At 56.2% G+C, this 22541-nt stretch overlaps 9 protein-coding genes across 9 annotated transcripts; 4 read left to right on the top strand and 5 right to left on the bottom strand.

Moving 5' to 3' along the window:
• Positions 1-1280: 1280 nt before the first annotated feature.
• On the bottom strand, positions 1281-1578 carry V2A60_002378 (uncharacterized protein; the record flags this gene model as incomplete). Its single annotated transcript, XM_083253729.1, has 2 exons — positions 1281-1517; positions 1576-1578. The coding sequence occupies 2 exons, from the start codon at positions 1576-1578 to the stop codon at positions 1281-1283; spliced, it is 240 nt and encodes a 79-aa protein (XP_083109855.1).
• Positions 1579-7232: 5654 nt separating this feature from the next.
• On the bottom strand, positions 7233-7625 carry V2A60_002377 (uncharacterized protein; the record flags this gene model as incomplete). Its single annotated transcript, XM_083253728.1, has 1 exon — positions 7233-7625. The coding sequence occupies one exon, from the start codon at positions 7623-7625 to the stop codon at positions 7233-7235; it is 393 nt and encodes a 130-aa protein (XP_083109854.1).
• A 237-nt stretch (positions 7626-7862) lies between these two features.
• On the bottom strand, positions 7863-9084 carry V2A60_002376 (uncharacterized protein; the record flags this gene model as incomplete). The annotated part of the gene is made up of 3 exons (XM_083253727.1): positions 7863-8218; positions 8321-8411; positions 8464-9084. 3 exons carry the CDS (start codon positions 9082-9084, stop codon positions 7863-7865), a joined length of 1068 nt encoding a protein of 355 aa, XP_083109853.1.
• A 261-nt stretch (positions 9085-9345) lies between these two features.
• V2A60_002375 (asparagine synthetase B family protein) lies at positions 9346-11669 on the top strand (the record flags this gene model as incomplete). Its single annotated transcript, XM_083253726.1, has 2 exons — positions 9346-10414; positions 10483-11669. The coding sequence occupies 2 exons, from the start codon at positions 9346-9348 to the stop codon at positions 11667-11669; spliced, it is 2256 nt and encodes a 751-aa protein (XP_083109852.1).
• Positions 11670-11911: 242 nt separating this feature from the next.
• V2A60_002374 (uncharacterized protein) lies at positions 11912-12583 on the bottom strand (the record flags this gene model as incomplete). Its single annotated transcript, XM_083253725.1, has 1 exon — positions 11912-12583. The coding sequence occupies one exon, from the start codon at positions 12581-12583 to the stop codon at positions 11912-11914; it is 672 nt and encodes a 223-aa protein (XP_083109851.1).
• An 843-nt stretch (positions 12584-13426) lies between these two features.
• Positions 13427-13982, top strand: V2A60_002373 (uncharacterized protein; the record flags this gene model as incomplete). The annotated part of the gene is made up of 2 exons (XM_083253724.1): positions 13427-13708; positions 13935-13982. The coding sequence occupies 2 exons, from the start codon at positions 13427-13429 to the stop codon at positions 13980-13982; spliced, it is 330 nt and encodes a 109-aa protein (XP_083109850.1).
• Positions 13983-16717: 2735 nt separating this feature from the next.
• V2A60_002372 (uncharacterized protein) lies at positions 16718-18221 on the bottom strand (the record flags this gene model as incomplete). Its single annotated transcript, XM_083253723.1, has 4 exons — positions 16718-16855; positions 16927-17290; positions 17514-17678; positions 17731-18221. 4 exons carry the CDS (start codon positions 18219-18221, stop codon positions 16718-16720), a joined length of 1158 nt encoding a protein of 385 aa, XP_083109849.1.
• Positions 18222-18980: 759 nt separating this feature from the next.
• On the top strand, positions 18981-19313 carry V2A60_002371 (uncharacterized protein; the record flags this gene model as incomplete). The annotated part of the gene is made up of 1 exon (XM_083253722.1): positions 18981-19313. The coding sequence occupies one exon, from the start codon at positions 18981-18983 to the stop codon at positions 19311-19313; it is 333 nt and encodes a 110-aa protein (XP_083109848.1).
• Positions 19314-21125: 1812 nt separating this feature from the next.
• Positions 21126-22079, top strand: V2A60_002370 (uncharacterized protein; the record flags this gene model as incomplete). Its single annotated transcript, XM_083253721.1, has 2 exons — positions 21126-21335; positions 21387-22079. 2 exons carry the CDS (start codon positions 21126-21128, stop codon positions 22077-22079), a joined length of 903 nt encoding a protein of 300 aa, XP_083109847.1.
• Between the last annotated feature and the right edge of the window lie 462 nt (positions 22080-22541).

Raw genomic sequence — 22541 nt, 5'->3', positions numbered from 1 at the left:
TTTCATGGCCCCCTTCGTGGCCCTCTAACTTTCCTCCTCCATCTCTTCTCCTCCCTTATCTGGCCTCAACCTAACCCCTGCGTATTTCCACGGCTTGACCATGCCGTCTCCTTCTCTGACCGCAGAGATGATCATGAAGCGATTGGATGTTGCCGCATCAGGAATCATGCATGACCATGACTTAAATGACACGCAGAAACAGACACTAGCAGAAGCGTTGCAAGAATTATCTACTCGCAAACGCTTTCCGTTAGGGGATAAACGAGGGCCGAAGTACGGTTACCTGATCAAGTACCTGGAAAGGCATTGCCAGATTACAGTGCGACTGCTGTCCTTTGCCGTGATTCACAGATCTTGGATACGCCGCCTACCCGCAAAGGAATTGGAGGAGTTGCGAGAGCATTTGCGGAAACTGCCTGACTTCAGTAACGAACATCTTCACTCTCTTGTGATGCAATATCTTCCACTAGGTGAGAGTTCTCAATTTGATAACCTCCCTCGCTGTCTCTTGCCCGATGATCACCCGTAAATAATCCCAATTTATTCGAAGCACTTCACTCACCCAGGCAGCATAGACACCGCCACGTTGGCCTCAGCCGCAGCTGAGACGCAAGACCAAGAAATGATGCGAACCTCTCACACAACGATGAATGCGCCTGGAGTGCCGAATATTGCCGCAGCTCAACAGAATCCTACAACAACTGACTTAGAGGCAACTCGGACGCCGTTGCCGATTGCGACAAACATACCGGTCGAGGTCAAAACGGTCGCAGTGAAATGGACACGGCAAGGCATCACAAGTGGGTTTGGCGAACAATTTGCAAACGCGACTGCCTGCGCTGAAGGCGAAGATATAACTATGGCCTTCCCAAAATCGCCTTTCTACGATTGCGTGATATCAATTCCTCTAGATTTAGCCACTGCCAAGAACCTTGTGCGGCATTTGTTTTCTTTCGTGGTACATTTTCGCGGGGATCCGGTACCTAGCGACGACATGGTCGTCATTACATGTGATGGACTATCAGGCATCGACCTCAGACGTCAGAACGGTGCTTCGATAGCTTCAATTCTCGGGGGGAATCTCTGGGGATATATAGAGGAGAGTCGAGGTCGAAAGCTGGAGAGTCAAGACCGTCAAGGCACCGATTGTGTCTCGGTGTCGATTTCAAAAGAGCACAGCACACTCAGTGTTTCCATTGGAGCAGAAGCCGGCTCGTCTGTGCTTGAAGGACTAACCGCCGTGGCTATGCAATTGGAAAAGGCTACGTAGTCTGGTCGCTTTAAGTTTCTTGATAAACTTTGCCGTCAAAGACATAAAGTCTCTCGTCATTACCGAGTTTAGATTTGCCTTCTGTCAAGGCGACGGGAGGCCCTTCCCCTCCTGTCAACAGCGTCATACTGGCCGCCTTCCAGTATATCCAGCCTCCGTTGCCCTTGATTGTTCCAGGATTCGCGAAGTCCCGCGCTTCTTCCCACCGAATGCTTTCGTTCCCAGTCAGCGGCTCCGGGGCGAAGGTCTGCTCTTGGTCAGCTCTTGGTCAGCTCTTAGTTACTGCAGAGTGCGTGGAAGCGTACCATGATGTTAAGAGTATGATAATGTCAACTTCGCAAACCAAGATTCAGTCTTTGCTATGATTTGGTCATGTATGCTTAGAGTCCAGCTCTGGTGCCGTGGCTATGCTTCGGCGCTATTCGAAGTGACGAACAAAGTTTTGTAGTATCGCGGCGCAGATGAGGGGCTGTGGCAAGCACGTGACCATGGTTGTGCCCCCTGTTACGGCCTAGCCCGAGGTAGCACATTTGAAGACGAGCTCTTTGGCTTTGCGAGCTTCGCGCAAGTTATAGTTAACCAGTCCTGTTTCGACTGCAAAGTGTCTTTGAGCGCCCAGAAGAAAAACTCGAGCCACATTTGAACGCCTCATGCATGCCTGATGTCGGAAATCTGAAGAATCGTAACTTTGGGACTAGTGACGGACCTGCATTATCTTCCAGGTCAGAATGTCTTACTTATTTGCTATGCCGAGAAGGTTCTCTACCGCTGCGTTCACATCTTATTTCATAAAAAAGTTCTCTGTTTGTTTTCTGGCACCTATACCCTTCCGATACAATTATCGAGTTGCCCCTCTGGAACATACGACCCTTGCCGCCTGCGCCTTTTCTATGTACCCATCAACGAGTTCGGTTGTAGTATAAATTAATGTGACGGCCCTTACTTTTCGACCAGGTAGACATTCGAGTCTAATCAGGCGTGTTTTGGAGAGGCCGACAGCGGGGAGTTCGTCTCAGAATGCGGCTTCTGACCATACACGGTGTAGCTAGCGGCTCAGCGTTTAACTTTTCAGCGCAATCACTGACAACCTACCAAGGCAAAGAGAGACCAGAGTCATTTTCCTCCATTTCCGCCCTCACAGTGGCTAGACAGAAAAAATATGATTGCACCGAGCCTCGTCTAGTGCAATACGAATTCAGTTTTCCATAAATCCGTTCGTGAGGTCTAATAAGTTTCTTACGCCGGGTGACCGCACGGCCAATAGGCCTCACTAGCTAAGATACTGTTTGGCTTGGCCTGCATGAGCCGATCGATTTAAGACTATCTCGAGTCAAACCACAAGACTCATACCCACATTAGCAGCTATTGCCCCATATTCCGTGCTCTTGCGTGCATCTTCACGAACCACGGAATCCTGCGCACATAATTTCAAGCAATAGCTTGCGGGGTGGCGTGCTTCTCGTAAAATTTCCACGTCTTTCACTGGTTGCAGGCAATTATGTCGACTCCTGAGCCAAGTCGTCACCTTTGTACGGGCTGCGCTGGTAGACACTGTAAGCAGCAACGGCATCCTCGCTTGGCATATTAAAGGTCACGTAGGAAAGACCATCTCAGGAGTGACTAGAGCACCACCAGAAGTGTCGTGGCTAATTAGATAGGAACAATCGTCAACGAGCCACTTGAATCTCGTCGTTTCCTTTTTGCGATCTTTCTCTTTACGTTCACTCTCTTCCCATCATCGCCCTTTTTCGAGGAATCGCTCTTTGAACTTGTCCAGCGCACCGTCGTGCCCATGAAGGAGTGTAAAGAGTCGTCAAGCATCCTTATATGATGAGGCCACAGTCTGTAGTGTGCTTTGTATTAATATTGTAGACAGCAATGAGTTCATCTTTTGGAAATGCCAGGAGGCTTGCTGCATGCATCGTGGCATGAGCTATTCAGATGTACCGCACTGAAAGCACTGGCGATACCCGTAACGGGTTGGCTTGGTAGCCCACCTCTGCGCTCGCTGCCCCCCGAGCCGCCGCGATTCAGCGGCAAACGCTCTCTACGCCTGCTGTTTTGCCACCTATAGATGCTACCCATGTTCTCGTTCACCGCCACTAATTTCTCAAAGTCATTTCTGCTTTTTTTTTTTGGCTTACAGTCATGGGCAAAAAAGCGTTACGCTTTCTAGACTAGTTCCCTCTTTCTGAGCTACTTCAGCCAAAAGCGGCAGGTACTTTAGGCTACCTGATTTGTATCTGGTCAGCTGGAAACGGCATCCGTTATTGGTGGAGACTGTAGGCACAACGTTTCCGAGCCACGTTAGCTTGTAAGTAGCGACAGGTACTAGCAGGTTTCCGGCTTGACTGAGCTTAGTGCCACCGATCGCATTATCTATCCGCGCATGAAATTTAATTTTGTGCATTGGTATGCCAGCTTTGCAAGCCCCCTACGCGTTACCTAAGCGGAAGTGTGTACCAAACCAAACCGAAATGGTTGTCGCGGGTGAATTTAGTGAGTTTTAGTAGGAAGGTCGTGGACTCAACCCACGACAGCGCTGGTGAGTAAGCTGTCAATTCCATCCACGACAACCACTTGTGGACTTGGGTGAACTGATTCCTCACATGGGTGGAACACCGCGGGGGCGACTAATACTGTTGACCGAGACACGTCGTACAGCGCTGCAGCTTTATGTGCGCCAGCTGAGTCTTGCTAGTAAGCTTCAACAGCAAGACGGACTCGCTCTTCGAGGGGACCGGTCGGCCGTCTGTTGTCAGATAGCTCTGCCTCTGATCGCTGAACATGGGAGAGTGAACCTGCGTGGTACCTGTCACAGGAGTGTTACGGATGGTCAATCTGTGTTTCACACCGATTGTAGCATGTAGATGAAGGCCCTACGTATAAAAGCTCTGGGTCTCTCTTTAAGAGCGTGAAGAAAGAAAAAAAGGAACAACGGAGTCGATGACAGCTAACTGCCTCACATAACGTAACATCTGTCGTGTGTACTTTTCCATAGTTGCGGGTCTGAGTCGCGTCGATGGGGAAGCTTCTTTTCCCATCCAGCTGGTGTGGACCCTATTTCGACGTCCTGCGTATCGGAATTTGTAGCGGCCATCATCTGAGAGTGGGGCTGCCGTCCAGCGGGTGAGCGGCGACTCTCATAATCTGGATGAGACGAGGGTTGGGCTAATGCACTTATGATGGGAGTTAAAGATAATCTGTATTGGAGACTGCACTAGAGGTTCATAGAAACATCCTGTGTTTTCCATGCCAACCAGAGTATTTTAATCATGTGTTTCATTCACTAAGTGGAGTGTTTGAACTCCATTGCTGCGCTCGTTGTATTTCGAGCCGTAAACCTTCGGTATCCGGAGGTCCCGGTCTTCGGCTGGAGAGAATCATGACCGACATAGCACTTGGTCAGTCTTGTTGTTGATGCCAATCAGAGTACTCACGACATCGTTTGTGTAACAGAGGGTAGACTTAGCATAAGTGCTGTCACGAGATCGACACAACTTACTGACATTAGTAGTCTAGGGGCATGGCATCGCGAGTAGCGGGGCACAGGCCGCCTGGCAGCCCGCATAGAGTGCAACACCAGCTGGCCCCGCCACGAGCGTCGTCGCACAGGCCGCTTGGCAGGCAGCGTAAGCCGCCGGACCAGCATCAACAGTACCGGAGAGGGTAAAGGCAGCAGCGGCAATGTGGGCGCACTTCATCTCCGCGTATGTAGATAGGACTCCGAACACTTAGGGAATAGCCCTCGAGCTAGTCATCGATGATAAACAAAGTGGATGTGGTGGGGTGTAGGCGAAGACAAAATAAGGCGACCAAGAGGTCGACAGAATAGAAGCGAAAGAAATGTCACGGAAAAAGCAAATATGTACCTAAGCATGGATAGTGAGCCTATCGGCCGGAGGCCACCAGGCGTAATAAATCTTGAATGAAAAAATACGGCGGTAGTTTAGTGACACATCCGAAGCGAGGCTTCAAAGGAAACGTTGCTTGCGTGAATCTTCAGGGCACGTCCAACGCTACATAAGATACCATGAAAACCGGGATGGGTGTGGCGGGTGCGTCCGTACAGAGCACATTTAGGGGACGGCTGCCAAATTTAGCGGTCGTCTTCCCGACCTTGCTACTAAAACGCACTAATTCACCCGCGACACCCAATTCCATGTTTACGTAATGGAAACATGCAAACCGCTACAGTGCGTCCTGTTGAGCCTGTCTTAGTCTAATTCATTCTGCCTTTACTATTGTGCAGCTCTGTCTAGATATGGACCAATGGACGTGGACAGCGGCAAGGACAAGATCATCACGATCAGACCAAAGAGAAGGCCGCGACAAGAGATGTTTTCATTGAAAATGAAAAGAGAAAGAAAAAAAACCGGCTTCTGCGTTTCTAAGCAGCGAACAACGCCAACAAAAAAAACCACAACGACGCCCGGCAATGCATCCGATCACCCCGTGAGGGAGAAAAAAAGGCCCAAGAAACAGACGAGTATGTCCAAAGAAGCCATATTAATAACACAATCCTCATACTGCAAAAAAAAAAAAAAAAAAGAGCAGACGTTGCAGACCAGCAAAGCAGGCCAGCAGGACCAGCCGGGTAGGTCCAATGAAGCCACAACTCTCGGACAGCTACTACGCGCAAGCGGCTAACGAGCAGGGGCGAGATGCCAAAAATAGCAGTCTGTGTGAGCTGCCGAAGCTAGACTCACCCAGTAGTTGAGTAGACCCGGCGGAGCCAAAAACCTCAAAGACTGAACCACAAGCAGACGAGGCTGGCTTGCAGAGGAGACGACTCAATTCAAAGAACCGAAAGCGACCCAGCGGATCACTCATCTCAAGGTTGACAGGAGGGTGAAAAACACCCTGCCGTCACGAAAGAAGAAACCGAGAACAATGAATGGCCAGCGCGGGGGGGTTAAATGATTTCGTCCCGCCCTCTACAAGAGGATCACGAGCTCCTGGCTCCGGATGAGTCCGTTGCCTCAGCCTCTACTCTCGGGTACGGGTCTCGCAGAGAAGGGCCGAGGCGGGGCGACGGGGTATCAACCCAGCTCGCACCGGTCGTCGACGGACACAACTCAGGCCACCGGTGCGACGACGGCTTGCCAACCGTGATGATGCGGACGAGCCCCTATGCGAAGCGGGTCCACATACTTTTTTCTCTTCGCTTTTCTGCCCAGCCACCAGTCGCGGCGGCCCTACTACGTGTTAGTGTGCACTCGTTTGCGCCCGCTGGTCACTCATCTCGGAGGCGTCTAGCGCCCAACCGTGGCGGTGCAGCCGTGTGGCTCTGAGAGGAAATGCCGGGAGAGCCACCCCAGCAAGCTTGCAGCGGACGATGCATGTGCTACCATAGTCAGGGCTTGCGCTTCATGCAAAACGCAGATTTTTGTCGCTGTGCGCATAGAGTAGGCCGAATTTGAGGCCTTTCTTCATTCGGATAGATGTTGTGCTAGGATTCTGCCGTGATTCGAGACACGCTAGGCCACGTCGGTCGGCGTCTGGTATGCGTGCCGGCGACGGCTCGTCGGATGGTTCGACGATGTTCTCCCATCCAGCTTTTGCAATCCATCGAAGCAATCTCCGGTGCATCTGACAGCCCGTTTCTTCAAGTTGCATCTGGATCATCAATCAACCATGACTGGATCGTCGTCCAGATGGCGGGGGCTCGCCCGGTTCAGTCGTGTTCCTCAAGCCGTGGCATGATCAGCGGTGTGTCCGCGTCGTAGTCTCTGGACACCTACGAGCCCATTGATGTCTGGGAAAACCAGGCCTCGCGGACAATGCTTCGCAACGTGCCATACACCGTGCGTTGGGTCCTCGTGAATGACCGTCGCGCGAATGCTACTCTTCAGCCCTAAACGTTGAGCCTTGCCCCGTAGACTAGGGCCGCACGGACGCAAATGCCCGACTACGACTTGGCTGCGCGTATCTTCCAACCTCTGCCACGTCTCCCTGGCTGCTAGACGATCATCCTGTCTGATGTGCGGATGGTCGACGAGGCGACGTGCGATGGAGATTGTTTCTCGACCGAAGTTGCTTCACCGAGAAGCGAGATGCCAGGATCTTCGAGCAGCGCTCTGGCGATGGCAATGCGTTGTTTTTGACCGCGAGAGTGTTGAGTACCGCGGCTACCAACCTGCGTCTGCTTCCCTTCCGGAAAGCTCCCAATAAAAGTACAATTCACTTTATTGGCGGCAGTATGGGTATCTTCGATTGAGGTGCCTGCTCTGCCGTATGCGATGCCCTCAGCGATGGGAGTTGAGAACAAAACTGGTTCCTGCGACACCATGCCGTTTCTCCGTCGTAAAGCATTATACTGTAAGGTTTTCATGTCGACGCCATCAACAAGCATCGCGCCGGAAGAAGGTCAAGAGAATCCCGGAAGCACCGACGCAACGATCGACTCGCCACTGCCCTAGCGCCCGACAGTACAGCAATTCCTGTCCATTCTTGATGGTGCTTTGAGCCGTGGTGGAGCCCGCCGAGCGACCGGGTATTCGTCAGCGGTGCTCAAACACTTGGTCATGAAGGGCAGATCATACAGCTTCATGTTTCCTTGACAGAGTCTCCTCAGCCGTTTCCGCTGCGCTCAGGAATTTCGGTCCAGACAGCTCCCCCGCAGGTCAATTTGACGAGGTGGCAAGGCCGCCAGCTTTCGCTGCATCACAAACCAGGCTACCGAACGGATCGACAAGGTCCGGGACAGAAAGGGATGCTGGACGCTGTTAGCATGGCGCCAGTTTCGATCAATGAGAAGCGCGCTGACCGTAGAGGCTGGCAGGTAGCCGGCCTCGAGTATGGTGACAAAGTCGCACGCTTCCGCGGACCAGTTCCGGCACCCACCGCGTAGCTCTCCGAACACGTCTCGTAAAAAGTCCGCAAGGTATGAGGTGCCTGCGAGCCTGAAGACAGGCGATATATTTGGCTCGTAGCTCCAGTCGAGGACTAGTACGGTGTTAGCAGGACGTACACTTGCCGCATGTAGACCCTGAACGGCGGGGCAGCTGTCACTCCGCGGTGGTCTACGCCTGGACCTGCATCGCTTACCCATTTTGATGTCGCCAGTGACAGTCGTTCGAACCTGCGTGACCTGGAAACCGATGCCGAGTACCAGGAGATATTGCAGCCCAGACAGAACCTGTCGTGGTAAGCGCGAGATGACGCGGACACCCGACGCGGGGGTCTCTTACCTGGGTAAAAATGTACGCAATCTGGTGCTCGCAGAGGGGTGCCAGCTCGAGCACGCTAAGCGCTACGTGTTCCTGTACAAAAAAAGCTCTCTTGTGGTAGTAGTACACGGCGATAGGATGGGCAACGTAGGGATTGGAGATGGCGGACAGAGAATTCAGGTCGAGGAGGCTATCATTTTTCACTTGTTGGATGTCGACGAGTTGTCGCTTCTCATGGTTTCTGTGCATGGCCGTCCATGAGCCGGTCGCGGGTTCTCTCTGCTGGCTGTTTAGAGGAAGGTAGTCGATGGTAGGATGCCGATCAAGGTGCAACGCAATGCGGACAGCGGCTGGCCGGAGCGGCAGCTTCGACGGCTTTCGTTCTTGGCCGCGTTGGCCATATCCACCGTACTGGCCATGCTGAGAGTGTTGAGACGCTGCGTGACTGTGGCGCGGAAGGTTGGCGCGACAGCGCACGCGGGTCGTATAGTGCAACGACACCTTATGCCGGTGGTCGTTTCTGATTGCTCCGTGCGTGAACTCGTCGCGTATTATACAGCCGGTTTTTATGTCTGCTGCCGATGGAGCCAATGGCGGGAGCCGTTTCGGGCCTTCCAAGATCGCCGCGTGCTCGACGGTCATGCCGCTACCGCCATCCGTGGCCAGATTTGGCTACTCACCCATGACAAACACATCGCCGGGGGGAAAGGGGGTGGCGGTGGCGGAACGAACAGGATAGAGTCCCTACCCGCGGGGAGCGGAAATCTCATGATATCATGCTTGCGCCTCCCGCTCCGGGCAGCACAGCTATCATGCCTGTCAGAGGGATTCGACCGGATCAATCACATCCCGCCACCACAGGGAACCGCCCGACTCATCTTGAAACCATTCTCTCCAGCAGCGATGTGTGGTTTCGTGGCAGTGTACACTCCCACCGGGGCGGCCGACCCGTCTTGGAGCCGACCCGCGTCTCCTACGTACGGTGAGAACAGCACGAAGGCCGATAGTTTTCGTCTCGAACGCTTCGAACTACAGCAGCAGCTAGCAAAGGCTCTTGAACTGATCCAGCATCGGGGCCCGGATGGCCGGGACGTGTGGGTCAACGCGGATGCCACGGTTGGCCTTGGACACTGCCGACTTGCCATCAACGACACCTCGTCGTCCGGATCTCAGCCGCTGCACGACGCAGAGGAAAAGATCCACGCGGTGGTGATCGGAGAGATTTACGAGTACGACGAGCTTCGCCGGCACTGCGAGGACGCCGGGTACGAGTTTGGCGGCCGCAGCGACAGTGAGCTTGTCCTGGCCCTCTACGTCGTCCACGGCGCGCCGGGGCTCTTCCGACATCTGCGCGGGGAGTTCTCCTTCGTGATCGTCGATGCCAGGGGCGATACGGAGAGGATCGTTGCCGCGAGGGACAGGTTCGGCATCAAGCCGCTCTTCTGGACCACGCAGCAAGGGCGGATCCTGTTCGCGGCCGAAGCGAAGGCGTTCCTCGCCTTGGGCTGGGTCCCGGAGTGGGACGTCGACAGCATAGCCACGTCTGGCTGGCTGGCAGACGACGGGACCATGTTTCAGGGCGTGCAGAAGCTTGCGCCAGGCCACTGGATGGAGATCGGGCCGGGATCCGCGAGGGCGGACCTGCGCACCAAGCCGTACTGGGACCAGCAGTATGCCGCCAACTCGGCAACGGACCGCGAAGGGAAGGGCAACGAGGTGCCTGTCGCCAGGATGATCGAGGATGTCCGTGAAAAGCTGGTCGACGCCGTGCGCGTCCGCCTGCGGGCAGACGTCCACATGGGTCTCTACCTCTCCGGGGGCATCGACTCCTCCGCCGTCGCCGGCATAGTGGCGCATCTCGTGAGTCGCGAGAACGTGAAGCTGGGCGGCGGCGGCGCGGAGGTTGTCGGCCGGCCGCCCGGGATCAAGTGCTTCACTGTCGGCTATACCGATGCCACGTATGATGAATCAGGTGAGCGGCGGCCGTCGCGCCCTGCCCAAATGTACACGTGCTAACCTACGGACCCCCTGCTCCGCCAGACGTGGCGGCGAGCACGGTGGATTGGCTCAGCGAGAGGTTCGGACTGCAGGTCGAGTGTCACAAGCTGGAGATGGATGAGCAGAGGCTTGCCGACAACTTCGAGGACTCGGTATACCACACCGAGCACCACATTTTCGACCTGAACACTACGGCCAAATCCGTGCTGTCGAGCCTGCCACGCAAGCACGGGATCAAGTCCGTGCTGTCCGGGGAAGGATCCGACGAGCACTTTGCGGGGTACTCGTACTTTACCGCCGATTTCCTGCAAGAGGCGGACCGCAGCGTGGCCGATCTCGCCCTGGCCGATCCCGCCCTGGCCGATTCCGTCCTGGCCGACGAGGACCGGCTGGCGCTGCAGTCACGCGTGATCTCTGAAATGACGGACATGGTCAGGCCCCACGGCCTGGCGATGGGCGCGCAGCCGGAATCGGAACTGAAGAAGGGCATGACTTTTCCCGCGGTGCTCTCCCTGTTCCCGCACGGCCGAATCTTTGCCGACTGGGTGCTCGCCGACCGGGAATCCGTGCCGGGCTCGAGGCTCCGGTCCTTCTTTGCCGGCAAGGACGCGATGGAGAGCTGGCACCCGCTGCACAAGTCGCTGTACATGTGGGCGAAGACGCTGCTGCCCAACACCATCCTGACCGGGCTCGGGGACCGGTCTGAGATGAGGAACAGCGTCGAGGGGCGGCCGCCCTTTCTCGACCACCGACTCGCGGAGCACGTCAACGCGCTGCCGCCCGGCGTGAAGATGCGATACTCGCCAGACGAGAGCCGGGGCCGCTCGCGGGGCAGCGCAGATGATTACTGGTGGAGGGGCTCGGGCTCTGGTCTTCGATCGGTCACCGAAAAATGGATTCTGCGGGAGGCGGTGCGACCGTTCGTGTCGGACGACATGTACAGACGCAGAAAGGTCATGTTTCTCGCGCCGATCCGATGGGCCAAGGGTGGTCCGCTTCATCTCATGTTCCGGCGGATTCTGACCGAAGAGTCCACCCGAGAGCTCGGGTTCGTCCGTTGGCCGTTCGTGCGGGACGCTCTGGAGCGCGGCTTCGGCGAGGCGGCGGATGGTGCCTGCTTCAGGGCCGTCATCTACGCTGCTAGCTGGGTGACCATCTCTTCTCGGTTCAAGAAAGCGCTGCAGCAATCGCGGGCCGCGGAAGCCCGACTCGACGTCTCGCATAGCTGAATGTGCACTGTGGTGGGGGGAAGGGCAGAGGGGAGCCAGAGGCTCGACGTAGTTAAACTGTAGGTTGAATGCTAAGTTTTCATCTATCTACTCACTTCCTTCACTGCCCGTGATTAGATGACTCTCCCTCAAGCGACCCGTGACAACCTCGCGAGCGGCGGCACGAGACGGCCTTGGCCTAGCGTCAAACTACGGTGGCCAGAACTCGAAACGCGGACGATGAAGTCACTGCTCCCGGATCTTCACCGGACAGCGGCTCCCCTCAGGCTACGAACGGTACACGCCGCGCCCTTGTCCGTGACTAACTTGCCGGGTCGGCCGTCGAGACGCGCGAGGCGAGGCGAGAATTCTATCTCGAGATCATCCGTCGTCCTGAAACCGGGCTGCACGGACTTCCAGACCCTTTTCTGCGTGCTGATTTGCTCCCTAGGTGTGCCCTCCCAGTTTTGGAAGAAGACTCGGTCACCGGCTTTCGAGTCCGCGGGAGGATCGACCATCTCCACGACGCACCGGCGGTGCGCCTCATCCTCCGTCTCGGAGACGGCAGCGAAGAACATGGCGGTGGACACGATTCCGCACATGCCCACATGCTTGACGTTCCGCACGACGACGACCTTGCGACCCTGCAGCTCCTCCAGGGGCACCAACCCGTTCAGCCCAGAGCACACGGTTCGGCACGTCTGCCCTCTGTACTGGAAGGTTCCCCTGTCACCCGGACTGTCACCAGCGGCCACCGCCGAGACGTAGAGCTTGCGGGCGCTCGGATGCTTCGTGATGCTGAGAACACGTCCGACGCGCAAGTCCAAGTAGGCTGGCGTGCGCGAGGTCCCCGTCTCTGCTTTCCTGTCGCCTGGGGGTGCCGGGTCGTGGGTGCGTCGTTCGCCCGAGGGCGCCTGCCGAGCCGATGGAGGCATTGGCTTGGCCGATTGATTGCTGGCCTCGGATGGGGACGGGCTGTTGGTGTTGAGCTCGAATGACAATCGGCCTACGCCTGCACCCGAAACCAGAAATTTATAATCTGTGAGGATGGGCTGTCGGTGCTGAACTCGAATGAAGATCGGCCCGCGCCTGCATCCGAAACTAGAAAGTCCTAATCTGGGGGCTTTGTCAATGGCATCTCTTCTAGGGAAAAATTGCGACCACGGCTTCTTGCCATCGTGGCTCCTTTCCGCTGAAATGCAACCGGAGCGGGCCTTTCTCTTGTCTCCGAGAGCCAGTCTTGACCTCAGGACGGTCCAGCAGGCGTGATACGGTTGTGGCTCCCGCACATAGCGTTCCATGTTTCGTTCGGTGGCTAGGTACGTATACTGTTCATCGGATATCACTACGCTGCACGTCAGGATCGTCCTGCCACGATGACCGTTGCTCGTGGAATTCCACAAAGAACCGCCGCGGGAGCTGCAGCACGGCCTCGTCAGCCGACGCCCTTCCAACTCGTATGTGGAGCGCAAGCTATATGCGGAAGGTAGATGCTCCTAACTCGGATGCATTGCTTTCACGGTGAGCGAGGCCTTGAGTGGTGGCTTCGGCGCCAACTACGGCGTAGAGCGTCAGCTACGGAGCACCTCACAGAACGTGAAATCCGGTCGCCCGCAGCCGGCTGCTGCTCAAAAACCTCCATCGTCGTCGACCAGTGGGCACGGGAGGCGCCACCAGTAGAAGCGCCCGGTGTAACCCAACGCCTGGGCGCTACAACCAATGCACGGTAGCCTGCTCATAGTGTGTTGGGCTGTCTTCAGCGTGTCGAACTGACAGCCATGGCGGTCATTCAGTTGGCAGACGGGCGCGGTATCTTTCTCGAGGCCTTACGCTCGGCCTTTCGTCCGCTGTGCACCGCTTCCACGCTCTTGGCCGCGGGCAATGCCGGCGGGCACAGCTGCTGGGCCGGAGTTGGCGAACTACCCCTGCGCCCTGAGAGCGCTCTCATGTCAATCAGGCTGCAGGGGCTCGCTGAGGAAAGGCGCAGCGGTCGGTCCGTGCGCGTCAACTTCAGCAGCGGCGTGCATCGGCCCGGAGGTTCCGTCAACGGACGCACCAGCGTTCGCTTGCCGTGGACAGCTACGTATCACGCCACTTGCATCACCCTGTCCAAACGTGGAGAGTGTTTTTCATGGCAGACCACAACCAACATATGCAGCTGTCTGGACCACGCCATCTCCTTCGCTGGTGACGTCTTGCGCGAGCCGCCATCGCTGTATCGTAACAAATCGTCGAGGTTTGGCGTCCACATTTCATGTCGTCCCTGTCTGCTACGCCCATCCACAGTGCGCTCTTGTCGCCGAACGGCCTATCAAGCACATCGGCAAAATCTAAGCTATGTGGTAGAAGTAGCTTCGCAGAGCTAAGTTCTGTCAGGCATTGTATTCTTCTCATATGGGATGCTTTTGCAGCAGCCAAGGGAAGCGAAGAGCGCTGTGCTGGCAGAACACTGGCTACAGCGCTGGCCAGAGCGTAGGACAAAGCACATCTTGCTGCAGATGAAGGAAATCCTGGAGTGCCGTTTGTTGATCGAGAACGTCGCGTAAGACCGGGGTGCGCGCCACTCACACCACCTATCTCCCCACCACCCTCACAGCGTCATACGCCGGGCCTGGGCAAATCTGGAACTCAGCCCCGGCGTGCTATTGAGAGTTATTCTCTTGCAACTTCATTTTCGATCGTCTCCGCATACGGCGTAGAAGATGACGGTTACAAGTTGAGGGATTTTTCGTGCAGTCTGGCGGGCGTGCTGTGGCTGAGCAGCCAAGAGCCTGGGTAGCTGGCGGGTTTGGCTAGAACACTGCTAACTCGCGATCGAGATCCTTCATAACAGGGTCCGATGCAAGTGAAGTGCATTGTGAAGTCCAATGCCTGGCGGCGCAACAATAGGACGGCTGCTTTAGCCTGCTGGATCGCCGCGAAACCTTGGTTGTGAGGCTTTGCGCTATGCTCTTCACCACCTTGCGCTTCTACACAGCATGGCCAGCCGTTGCTTGACGACAGGCGCAGTGCATACCGGATTGAGGGGGCTCGCGGAAGGGGACCGCTCATGCAACGCCCAGTCCGCGCGGCTTGGGCTTTGCAACGTCGCATCACGAGCTGGCCGTTGGACGAGGCCATGGAGCATGGAGTATGGAACGATTGACGGAGCTTCTTATTCGGCGACAAACAGCAAGACTTGTGCCTGGCCAGACCTCGTCTCCCCACTTGCGAGAGCCGACACTGCTGCATCCACGCCCATCCCGTACTCAATCCGCCGAGTCACCGGCCGCACTATGCTGCTCGTGTTTCTCTTGCCGCGCCCTGGAACCCCCCGTAGGCTTAGCTCATGAACCTCAAGCCTGGCTCTTTTGTTTTGTGGTGCTGAAGCGCCGGCACTTCTCAGGCCCCGTAGGACAGAATTTGGAGACTCTAATTAAGTGGAGCCAGTCCGCCAAGTAAGCTACTCCAGGCAGTAGGTTTATGGGCCGATAGTCCTAGCCCCCAGCGTTGCTACTCGGGGCGGTCGATGCCCCGTGGCACAGAGTTGTCCCCGTCAGATCTGTCGCCGACCGCCACAGCAGTGCGAACGGCCCGCGGGGAAGAGATCGTAGATTTCGCGATCAAGCCGCGGCTCTGCAACGGTCATGCGGCCGCCGCACTTTATACTATGGGCTGGCGGCGTCTGCAATGCAAGAGCAGGGCTGCAGAGGGCTTTAACTTGTCTGCATATTGCACTCGAAGCCATGCAGAGGCCCTGTGCCATAAGAACTGGCGCTCTGCAGCCTGATCACATTTCTACTCTGCTATTTGTTGAACCAGCCACTCGGTAACCAGTAAGACGCTGACGAGGTACAACCTCTCGTCCCTTCCTCTGCACGAGAGTGGGTGAGGCGGATATTACATTTGCGTCCTGATGTGGGTCGAATGGAGAGTCCTTCTTGTTCTCGAGCTCCGCTGCGGACCTGATCGATGTGGGCCTGTGAGGAGACCTGCTCCAATGGTTGCGCTCATCCATGCTGGGGAGACGCTATGTGGACTTTCCGTAACGAGAAGGCGTGGGAAATTTGTTGCTCCAGGCCAGGCGTCCTGCGGGGCGCCACCGTGACTCGCTTCAGCCAAGCACTGGCTTCCTCGATCCCAACACCCTACGTGGAGGACAAGAAGGCAACCTTGCATAATGTGGTGCCCGGTTCTCCTCATGCTGACCGCGTGCGTTCGGCCCCATGCAGCGGAAACCCGACGTTTGGCGTGAGAAGTCTCAGCGACGTCGTTAGAAGCTAGCATCGTTAGCGTGGTGGGGTCGCGGAAGGAGGCGGGGACTGCACCGTTCCTGTCACCAGCAACAACGTCTGCTGTTCGGTCGGCGATCGCATATTTCGCGAAATGGGAGACTTTAGGGTGAAAGCAGACGGATCGTGTAGAGGAGATGTGGTGTAAGAGAGGGTAGGAGGGCCGGTGTAGTGCAGATGGAGCCCGGTTCAGAGGCACAAAGACCGGGCCGAATGTTGTCGCCAAGAGACTTCGAGACCAGGGCCGCATGGCGGGTCAAATCGTGCTGCTGCCTCCGCCCTGGCAACACAGCGAAGAAACACGCACCATAGCCACGCCGTGTTGGGCCGCAGCGCTCCTCTGTTTCCGGATGGCAAGGGCAACCCTCATTGCGCCGTTCGGTGGTAGGAAACCACCCCAGAAGAAGTTGTCCGGCCGGACTGGCGCAGAAATCCACTCACTCCAGGTCGTGCGCGCCGTTGCTCGCGACGATCTAGCGCCAACACCTCATGTTTTGGCTCCCCACCCACGGCGGAGTTTTCATTCCTTGGCGCCCGTAGCTGACGAGCCCGCCGTAGGCTACTCCCTGTAGAGCCAGAAATAGCGGCCATCTGTTCCCCACCCTCTAACTAAAACTCACTAAAAGCACTAGCAACACCCATAACGGTTTGTACGGTACCATCTGGTCGGTAACCAGTAGGCGTTCGCGAGGCGGATGTCTTTGTGTCACCGCGTCTGCACGGGAGTGGGCCCCGCGAAAATTGCTCCCGCTTGCCATCACGGGCAACTAAGATGGGGCGGCGGTGCATGCCGCCACTTTATTTCGCAGGGCAAACCGAGCTGCGGAGCTGATCCATTTTAGCCATGATAGAAGGCGTGCCAGTCATAGTCGGGTGCTGCGTATTTGCGCGGAAGCCGACGCCGAGCACCAGAAGACTCAGCAGCTCTCGCCGAACCTGGCACTGTGAGCGGGGTGCTTCACGAGCGCCATGGCGTGGCCAGGGGGGGGGGGGGGGGGGGGGTTTACCTGGGAAAACACGGCGGCGATCTCGCGTTCGCACAAGGGGACCAGCTCAAGCACGTCCAGGTCGATATGCTCCTGCACCGAGAAGACGACCTTGACGCGTTGGTACACGGCGAGTAGACGAGCAACGCCGGTGACGATATGGCGGCGAGCAGCCGGAGGTCGTCCGATTTGTCGTTCTTCATTTCCTGAACAGCGACCAGCGACCAGCGACCGAGTGCGGCTCACTCTATGTGCCGCTACCCAGCAGGTGGACATTAGGCTGCCCGTCGGCCTCTCGTGTAGTGGGAGGTAACCGTCGTCAGGATGGCGGGTGCAGGGAAGCACGACGCTGACCGCCGCCGTTCGCAGCGGCGACACGCGCGGCCTTCGTCTTAGCGTGGCGGCCTTGGGTCATACTCGTCAAGGATGGGAACTTGTCTGCGCCGGATACTGTGCGTGCTGCCCGTTTGTATTCATATATTGCCTGCAGTAACTACATTGAAGCGGCCATACGTGCCTGCCGGCCTGGAGCCTCCCAACTGTGACGAAGTGACTTCACGTTGACTGGTTTCCGCTCAATCCGCCGTTCCTTCACTACTTGTTATCACGAGCCGTTGTACATGACGTTGGGCCCAAATCCTTGACCGGAGCCGCCCTGGTCCGATGGCCCTTGCTGCTGGTTCCTGTGCGCGAACGTTGCTGGGCCTGCGCCGACGAAGCCGGGCATCGGACTTATGTTGGGCATGTTGTTGAGCTTGTGCCACTCCACAAACCTGCACATGATTAGCAGTGTTGTAGGCATACTCCTGCTTGCCTTTGACTTACATGTTGACGGCGTCCGAATGCAGGAGTGCAGCAGCTCGCATGCGCGTCTGCTCGTTGTTATTTTCTCCGACCGCGTCAAGCAATTTCCGCAAGAGACCGGACATGTTCCGCATTTCGGTGGTCATGTTCCTGTTTTCGCTAGCCAGGGCCATCACGGCAACCGCCAGACGCGGCTCGTTTTCGTTGTCTGCCAGGCTGGCCTCTGAGCCGGTCTCGTCTTCTTCCGCGTCTGGACTGTCCGCCGCGGGCGGCGGCTCAGAGCCATACATGAAGTGGTCCGACTGCGGGCCACTTCTCGAGGAGCTAGGTGCAGAGACGTTCGTCTCCGGAGGCATCTGCAATTGATGATGCTGCTGACGAGACTGCTGCATGGGATAGCTCAGCTGGTTGGTGCCACCGTGGCCGGGCGCGGCAGGAGACTGTTCAGTTGCACGGCGGCGCTTCAGTTTGGCGGCCCCGCTCGTGCGGTTGATAGTGTCTTTCTTGGCCATGTTGAAGATGCTGGTACTGAGAGAAGGTTTGCCTCGCCGTGAACGAAAGACGGGAAGTGGTATTTATATGAGGGGCCGTTTTCGTCCTTGGTTGTCCCCCCCCTGCGCGCTGCTGTTTTGGCCTACAAAGTGCGTGTGTGTTGGTACCTGATGATTCGCTTGCACAGGGGATGAGGGGCTGCAACGCGGTCTTCTACTTAGTCGTTGCTGCTGTTGGTGGCTCGGGGCTACAGGGCAGGCCAGCATGGGACCGTGTTGCCATAAATAGATGCTATCCAGTCGCAGGACTTCGGCCATCGTTGCCGCGAGTTCGCGGCGTGGTTCACACTTGCAGTATAGCGACGAACTCTCTGCAGGAAGAGGCACGGGACAGTGAAGGACTAGACTAGCTTACTACTTACACGTGAGAGCGACGAAGATGAGAAGCTGAGTGTTGAAGACCGACAAGTTGATGCTTCTCAACGTTGCCCGTTGTTGCGATCGGACAGTTCTATATACACACGATCCGCAACAGCGATGGACGCCTCGCAGCGGAAACACGCTCCCACTTCCTCATCTACGACAGGGAGCCCCTGTCAAGCTGCAGCTAGGATGGGACAATGCTGCAGCCGGATGGGACGATGCTGCAGTGGAACGAATTCGACGTCTCCCACGGCGTCTGTCGCAGCGAAAACTGACCTCGGTCGCAAGACATTCTAATGCCACACAAATATGAATACAATACAGCCTAAGCTCTTTGACAGCCCAAGGACAGCAGCAATGTGGCATAGTGTCAGAGACGAGGTGACGACGGCCACCTCGGGCGAGAACCGCCCTGAACGCCCTGAACGCCCTGAACGCCCCGAACGCCCCGAACGCCTCGAACGCCCCGCAGCGAGTTCAACGACAGTGGAGGCACGTCTGGAGAAGCTAATGCGAGAAAACGGCCACTTGAGGAAACAGGTCAACTTTTTCGAGGGCCTACTGGAGAACACCGCTATGATCCTCCGTATGTCGGACAGCCTCAGCGCGGTTGTGTCTGAGTTCAATGGCCTCCTAGAGCGCTTCAACGAGCAGTGGAAGAAGGACGAGACACCTCAAGGCGGGACTTGACAGCCTTCGACGCGTGCAGCGGCCCCGAGAGCTTAGACGATAGAAGCCGAGGAGAGGTGTGCTTGGCTGCTAGTCCCTTGCAGGGTTGCCGTTGTTGGCGGCCACTGCCAACAACGGCTGTCAGCAAGTTGGTACCTAACGGGCAGGAGTAGAATTCTTCTTACGAGGCCGCATTGGGTGGCGCATGAAAGCACGGCGTTGCCTTACAGCCGTATTTTTGCCCACGTCCTGACTAGTTCTTAATGAAATCTTTCCTGCCGATCTTCTTTGTGGCTCCCGTAACACCTACCTAATCTGGCTCAGCACCTTGCGGCTGGCATGGTACCACGACGGGCGGAGCGCGTTGCTTGAGGCACATGTGACGGCTACAACCTGCGGCGAGGCGCCAACTCTGGATGGGACAAGGGCCGCTGTCACCTACCTGGGTGGGAACTCACCGCCGTGCAGAGCGTTCTTGGGCGCCGGCGGACTCAGTAGCTAGCTCGTCATTTCAGGGCTGCCCAGCTTCCCCGTCATTGCGCGAGATTTCCGGGTGGGGAGCGATGCTGTCGCATTCCGAAAGATGAAGAAAAAAAACAGAACTCTTCACGCGCGGCATCAGCCGCCGTTTTACACTGAACAGATTGCGAGTCACCAGCTCTCGCGAGCGACGCGTCCGACAGTCGCTGCCCGGTGTTGCAAGCGAAGCAAGAAGCCGCTCGCCTTCCACACCAGCCCAGTGTAGTTAGTATAGGCGTAGGCATTTCTTGCTCCGACGATCACCGTGATGGCTTTCTTCCGCCGATACCACGCGGGAAACAGCGCAGAGCAACCGAGCTGCCCACCAATGCACACCCCCCACCCCCCCTTCACGACTGTGAAAAAGTTTCGAGAACTACAGAGAAGGGCAAAAAAAAAAGTCACACTTTTTAGTTAACACGAATAATACAGTAGTGGCAGCCATTCTAGCCTGTGACGTAGCGCCACCGGATGCCCACCAGCAACCCGGAGCTCTTCAAGTCCGACTAAACTCAGCCGTTAGTCTGCCATATATGCACCAGATGTTGCTCTGTTACGACGAAATTACTTTCGGCGAAGGAGTAGAAATCTCTTTTCTATCCTAAGCTTTTTCCTGCCCAGAAATACGGCATTCAATCAGTCTCTGCCCATGTACAATAATAGCTCTAGTGTAAGTAGTCTCATTCATGCCCGCGGAAAAAAATGGTGCAGGGCATCAAATAACCCTACTGGCCAGATGGAGATCCACCAAATTTTCAAAAGCAAAGTAGCAAAAGAGTGACGCCTGAAACGACGTTCACAAGCACCGCACGAGAACACTCTGCTACCAGGGAAGAAACAAGAATGGAAGCACGCAAGGGAGAATGATCGCTCATGGGCTTGAAGCAGGCAAAGACTCATTTTGGGCGTGTCAAGTACCCTAGGCTAGTGAGCGCTATTGGCAAATTGCCACCGAGCGTAATAAACAAAGTGAAGTGTGTCCCTGGCCCACATACCGGCATGTCCATAGATTGCCAGAGAAGCAGTCTTCGCACGCCTCCATGGCCAACGCTGATCCGGGGAGGGGTGTCCTCTGTACCCTGCGGGTAAGATGGGTCCGATATCAGCCAGATCGTGCGTACATGGAAGGGCGACAAGGCGTGGGGGCTGCATAGGGCCCAAGGTGCACTTGTGGCCCTTTTCTGTGGCTGCACCCGAGCGCGTCCGTTGCGCAAGGGCAGCAACAAAGTGCCGACCTGCTGTACTTTGCGATATATGTATCTAAACGAAGCCGTTTCTGCACACGCTGCTCGATCGTCTTTCTGCGTCGGTGCCATGACTGCCAAAGCCTTCCTCACTGGCCACTCGAAGAAAGAAAAAGAGGCGGCACGAAAACGCGGCCCCAGCCTGAAGGACAAAACAAAGCAGCTGGGGGAGATTGCCAGGATACGCACGCTTACGCTGTACGAAGATCCAACGCATGGGTTTTGGCACATTGCGATGCACTGTCCCACGGGCAAGTCATTCCCAGACATCAGCTCGCTAGTAAGCATCAAAGAACCCGTGCAGAGGCTGTTTCTCACAGGGTCCCTCTAGATGAACGACTATCGGAGAACTGGCCAACAACCGGTCGTGCAAGATGTCAGTGGCCGTCGTCCCGCCCGCGCGCCTGCCATCTCTCGCAAGGTCAGCAAGCCGGGCCAGCGTCGCAGTGCGCGAAAAGCCGCCAGGGCCGTCCGGGATATCTACGACGTGCCGGACGACGACGACGGTGAGACGCCCTGCTCCGCATCTATCGCCGACAGATCGCAGAGCAGAGAACCGAGCCTTGACGAGTATACGGTGGAAGAGGCTGCTACAATGGGTGAGGGGATTACAGCGGGAGAGGTCAATACGGTGGGAGGGACCAACACGGAGGAGAAGGCCAGTACGGCGGAAGGGATTGATACAGCGGGCGAAACCGATGCAATGGGAGAGGTCGGTGTTAGAGTTAACATGGAGAACACAGCGTCTTGGCCGAACGGGATGGCGGGTATGGAAGACACGGTGTTCTGGGAAGCTGACGCTGGAAAGAACGTGCAAGGATGGGATATCGGAGGCCCGGAGACAGGAGATCCAACTCTGGCGTGGGATTCAACAGACGAGCTCAACTTGACCAGCTTGCCCGTTCAGCACAACAACACGAAGCAGCAAGAAGCACAGCAAAGCGAGACGTCCAGACAATGGGCGTGGTTTGCCTTGATGCAGGCACTCGTTCAGCAGCGGCAACTCTATTACAGTTTATGGTAGATTGCAATTTTAATACACTAATGGGCAAAATGGGCTTCCAGTTTTGGTAAAGCATTCAGTTTTCCAACCAACTTCGATCGAACCAAAAACCTGACAAAATTTCTCGAAGCGACCCTAAAATGAAGGCAAAACTCATCTAAACGCTTTATAGCCTTACCACCAATTTTTCTCGGTCGCAATAATGATGCGGAGCTGCCAAGTGGTGTCTGGAGGCTTAGGTTAGCGACAGATGTGTGGAGATTTTGAGGAATGCCGATTTGCCCATGACTGTAAGCAGGGGAAGGAAAAGAATTGTATTTGCTGTTGTCTCGTGAAGTTCCTCGCTTTTTCGCTTGCTGTAGAGCCCCGCCCCAAGTGGCGCGCAAAAGATGATGGATGGCCGTCTGCGACCTAAGACTGGCCTCTTCGGCCTACATTTGGCGGTGATGGGCGAGAGACTCAGAGGGAAGCTCGAAATATTCC

Source organism: Cordyceps javanica, chromosome 1 (genome assembly GCF_051103115.1).
Source record: "Cordyceps javanica chromosome 1, complete sequence".
Classification (NCBI taxonomy): domain Eukaryota; kingdom Fungi; phylum Ascomycota; class Sordariomycetes; order Hypocreales; family Cordycipitaceae; genus Cordyceps; species Cordyceps javanica.
Note: the sequence above shows the minus strand (reverse complement) of the source record. Positions and strands in the feature narration are given on the sequence as shown.